Source organism: Bolinopsis microptera, chromosome 3, assembly GCF_026151205.1.
Source record: "Bolinopsis microptera isolate Bmic1 chromosome 3, MBARI_Bmic_1.0, whole genome shotgun sequence".
In the NCBI taxonomy this organism is placed as follows: domain Eukaryota; kingdom Metazoa; phylum Ctenophora; class Tentaculata; order Lobata; family Bolinopsidae; genus Bolinopsis; species Bolinopsis microptera.
This window is the reverse complement of record NC_087074.1, coordinates 8,798,032-8,803,017: the sequence shown is the minus strand read 5'-3', so window position 1 is coordinate 8,803,017 and position 4,986 is coordinate 8,798,032. Positions and strand designations below refer to the sequence as shown.

The window sequence follows — 4,986 nt, the reverse complement described above, 5'->3', positions numbered from 1 at the left end:
ACATACTGCCTTTGTATTACTGAATTTAACCATTGGACATTGAATTATTGGCAGTGGACCAACCATATTTGTTAGTAAGATCTGGCTAATGGTGGACGTTTAGAAAGCCGTTAGGGGTGCATATTCGTGACACTCAACACTGTCTTATTTCCTAAGATCCTACAAAAGTACAAAATGTGTAAAATGAAAGCATATTATATTGTGTTATGATCCTAACAATTTACTTCCACGGTAATGTCAATCTACTTCTATTATACTACTATACGGTGTTTGATTACCTTCTTAGAATCTAAACATTACATATTCATCATATTGGCACGTGAGTACACGTGAGTCCTAACATTGTACGGAGAGGTTCAATGTAGGAGCGATGACGTCATTATGACGGAGGACTTTTACATCAGTCTTTGAACACTATATTCCCAGCGTTAAATTGCTAAAATTTCTATCATGAGCCTCGATGGCCAAGTTGGAAGTCATCCTTCGTGGATATATAACTTATATTAGTAGTAAAAATGTATTTCATTATCACGTAATTCCTTCCAATAATCCTACTAAAAATAAATATATACCCAAGCTGCACTGCCCACAAACAGTGATGTGATCAATAACCGGTTTTGAATTCAATCCGTAAAAGCAGCATACTGTTCTCATGAACCATTGTGCTGATAAACAAATAGGTTAGTTATATTTTTCAACTAAATTACAGTATAGTATGTTTGTGTAGAATCAAGATTAAGGGGGCAGGGGGGGGGTCTTTATGAAATTTCTCTCGAAATTGATTTTATAGTTGTTTCTAATAGAGGGGAGTGATATCTATCTGCTACTTTTGGTCCCATGGAAAAATTTTGTTCCTAGCCGAAATTATTGCCGGTCAAAGGTCAGCGCTCATGTGTAATTGTATTGCGCGAGCGATTTTCAATCGCGCGCCCTGAAAATCGAGTCTAAAAATCTATCTCCTCCTACATTTTTTGAGCAATCAACTTGAAACTTTTAGGATATGTTCTAAGGACCATTTAGAAACTTTTGCTCGTTTTAGAATTTCAAGATAGGCCTTTAAAAAGTTTTTATTCGATTTTGAAAATCTTGAACCTCGTTTTTTGACGATTTTTTCAGGTCCAAGATTTTCAAAATCGAATAAAAAATTTTTAAAGGCCTATCTCGAAATTCTAAAACAAGCAAAAGTTTCTAAATGGTCCTTAGAACATATCCTGAAAGTTTCAAGGTGATTGTTTAAAAAATGTAGGAGAAGATAGATTTTTAGACTCGATTTTCAGGGCGCGCGATTGAAAATCGCTCGCGCAATACAATTACACATGAGCGCTGACCTTTGACCGGCAATAATTTCGGCTAGGAACAAAATTTTACCATGGGACCAAAAATATCTGGTAGATATCACTCCCCTCTATCAGAAACAACTATAAAATCAATTTCGAGAGAAATTTCATAAAGACCCCCCCCTGCCCCCTTAAAGCGCTTTTGGGCCACCTATTTTCGTAAACAAATCAAACACGAAATCAAAAAATCTGATAGATATAACACAATATGTTTCGAATTAGAAATTAGTCAAAATCACGAACATTAATTCTTTATATTTAGAAATTTATTGAATTATTGAAATCAACTTATTAATCCTCTAGTGAAATTACACACGATCAAAATTATCTACAAACGATTTGATTGAATTTACAACATTCCTAGTATACATGTAATAATATTATCTAAATACTATAATCAGGAATAAAAGTGAGTACTGAGTAGGCGAGCAAAATTTCATTTGACGAATGACAATTATTCCGTCGGAATAGCTATCACGGACCGAAACAATTTTGTGTCAATTCCTCGATACTGTGCAAGTCTGTTAATGGTACTTTCAAGTAACAATAAAAACCCTCCCGTTATAAAAACAATATACCCAATGAAACTGGAAAATATGGAAAATAGGTCAACAAACTCCTCTCTGTCAGATTTTATTTTTGGTCCAGCGATCTGGTGATAAAGATATTTGATCAGTAGTCACGTGGCCAGGACTAATAAATTAAGCTTTTATTTTGTGCTTAGTATTACATCTATAGCATGATAAACATTGTCCGCTATCAACGTAGGTTTTACTGTTGGGTGATGCGCATCTTTTTCCCTGAAAGTGAAATCTGGGGTAAGAATAAAGTACGAAATAAACGTCCCTAAATTTGGGGTGATATTAATTTGTCTCACTCTGTGGCCTGTCAAATTCTGATACTATCTACATTCTGCAACCAACGTTCTACAAGAATACAAAATGTAATGGTGATTGTTGACACACACACCTGTATTTTCCAGTTTTTACAAGAATACCCTGACACCCCGCATTCATAGCCCCTCCAACATCACTATCAATATCATCACCTATCATCACCACATCACTGGGTGACAGTCCCAGCATCTTAGCAGCTAGGTTAAAGAATGCTGAGCTGGGTTTGCCGCATATCTCAGCCTGAACTTGACTTGAATACTGAGGAAGAGGGTTATTAACTTGCTTTAAATACACACATTACTAAAGTACTACATTGCTAATCAGATTATACACATCTGGGGTTGGGTGGAATAAAGTGCAGGAACCAGGAAACATTGCATTTTTAATGTACTCAACCAGGGCTACACTAGTGTAAAACGATACTCAATACTTATTAATACTGAGACCGTGTTAATGATACAAGATGTCTTACCTCCAGTCCAGCTATAAAGCACCCTACTTCCAGTTTCAGTACCCCCGAATCCAGGTAATACTTCCTGGAATATATTGTTATTAAATTAATGTTTTTTAGATGGCACTTGCAGAGACCGCATAAAAAGAAGTAAGGTATAAGAATTAAGAGAAATTAAAGCCAATTAAATCTAATTTCAAGGCAAATCAAAAATTTACATACGATTTTCCCAAGCAATAGAATTTGCGTTCTCCTGAAAATTTACTCTTCAATCAATATAACTAGAATGAAATAATCAAGTATTGAAACTTTAACATCTACAATCACAGAATGTCAGAAAAGGTCAGACAAATTAAATAATTAAAGAGAAAGTAGAACCCATTTAACTGCTCACCACCAACGAGTAATCTGAATGTTCTATTCATTGCCTCATACGTGAAATCATCCTCTGCATCACCAACTACCTGTAAATAACTGTATTACCCTGCAGTTCAACGGCTCAGTTTTGCAACCAGATTTGCTCACATTTTTGCGACCGGAAATGAAATTCAAAAATATTTCTCCGCACGGAGAAATATTTTTGATATGACCCAAAACTCCGTGAAAGCAGTTTTAACCTGGGTGCTCGCGTGGGACATTCATTATAATGCGCCCACGTGCGCGGGAAAATCTGCGTGCAAATACCAACCGTGGAAAAGTACATAACATTGTAAACAAAACTGCTTTCGCGGAGTTTTGCTTTTCAAAACTCATTGCGCGGAGTTTTGTGTCAAATCTGGTCGCAAAACTGAGCCGTGGAAGATTGAGAATTTAACCCAGATAAGACACATTATCAAATTCATTAAAAAAATGCACATAACAATTAGAAAGTTAGAAAACCCCCTCCCTCAGTATTTCAAAATGTAGAAGTCTTACCACTATATCAGGGTTAGTTTGATCAAACTGTGCAAATTCGTCTGCTACTTTCTCATTTACTAACACATAAGGTCTGTTGTTATTTTCTTTTATCACCTGAAAAACGGTAATATGATACTACGATAACGGTTAAAATTACTATGATAACTTTTGATCGAGCTACGTTAACAATAATAAATGTAAAAAGTTTACCTGAACTATGACAGAAACTGGAGATATTATTTTATCGGCAGATACATTAAATCCAATTCTGTTGAGCTTTTTGGCCATAGCCTCTGTTGTGTAGCAACTTTCATTAGTGCACAAGACATAGGGTATTCCACTCTCCTGCAACCTAGTGAATAAGATATAAATAAGTTATTACGATGTTTAATGTTTGTCCTGTGTACGTGGAGCGGTGGTACTACTTGGCGGTGGAGATGCAAGACATTCTTGGCCTGGTAGCACTCTAGCTCGGAACCCAACCCAAGTAACCCAAGTTAGTAACATATAAAAATAGCGTAAATGAAATTACAGGACGTTATTACAAGACGTGACTACTGTGAAACACTGATATGAGATATCCTAATAGAATTTGGATAAATTCTTGAATTAGATATTATTGTAACCTTTGAAATGCCTCAACAGACTTTTCTATAGCAACATCCACTCGATTGACAGAATTCTTTAGAACTCCACTTATGTCACAGAGGACTCCTGAAACAGTATTTTAATTTATGATTTTATAATACCAGCATATTCACTGATTACTTATTAACTGTAGATACTAAAATTTAACAATCCAGAAAGTAGACAAATCGACAAAGTTCTTAAGTTCTAACCAAATCTATTTCTAAAAAACAAATGACGTGGCTACTGCATTATATTCCAGAATTACTTGTTCAAGAAAAAGAAGCGCTAGCTTTACAAATCTCGATCAATTTAAAGCAATCGAAGGGTAAATGGAAAGAACGATTTAATTTCAAATTCAAATAATAATATGAAAATTTCCCCCAGTACCTTGAGGCTTCTTTGACAACATGCTTATTCTTCTTTCAGGGTGTTTGTCTTATCCTATTAAATAACAGAGTATTTCAATGATCGATATATCATTATCTTTCACAAAAACTTTTAAAAACAGAATTACTATATGATGTACTTAAATCGATAGTGAATGTTTTTGTAGAGGTAAGTATTACATCAAATATTGAAGCATTTTAAGTCACAGTTCTGAAAAGAGTTTAGTTAAAACGTGTAGACTACGAGACTGTTTCATGGCCAAATATTGGTAGCAATATTTTGTGCTCTACCAATTACAACACTAAAAATTTAATTGAATGTATACATTGTTTGAATGACTTTGCTGACCACGTTTCATGGCTATGGTTGCAATAAAACTTACAGTTTA

General features: G+C 34.9%; 1 protein-coding gene across 1 annotated transcript; it reads right to left on the bottom strand.

Annotated features, from left to right (window-relative positions):
* Positions 1 to 1,517: 1,517 nt before the first annotated feature.
* Positions 1,518 to 4,654, bottom strand: LOC134812769 (phospholysine phosphohistidine inorganic pyrophosphate phosphatase-like). Its single transcript, XM_063820332.1, has 9 exons — positions 4,599 to 4,654; positions 4,208 to 4,295; positions 3,792 to 3,933; positions 3,600 to 3,695; positions 3,079 to 3,148; positions 2,907 to 2,937; positions 2,706 to 2,769; positions 2,307 to 2,491; positions 1,518 to 2,137 (listed from the first exon to the last, which is right to left on the bottom strand). Exons 1-9 carry the CDS (start codon positions 4,618 to 4,620, stop codon positions 2,047 to 2,049), a joined length of 789 nt encoding a protein of 262 aa, XP_063676402.1. The 5' UTR covers positions 4,621 to 4,654; the 3' UTR covers positions 1,518 to 2,046.
* Between the last annotated feature and the right edge of the window lie 332 nt (positions 4,655 to 4,986).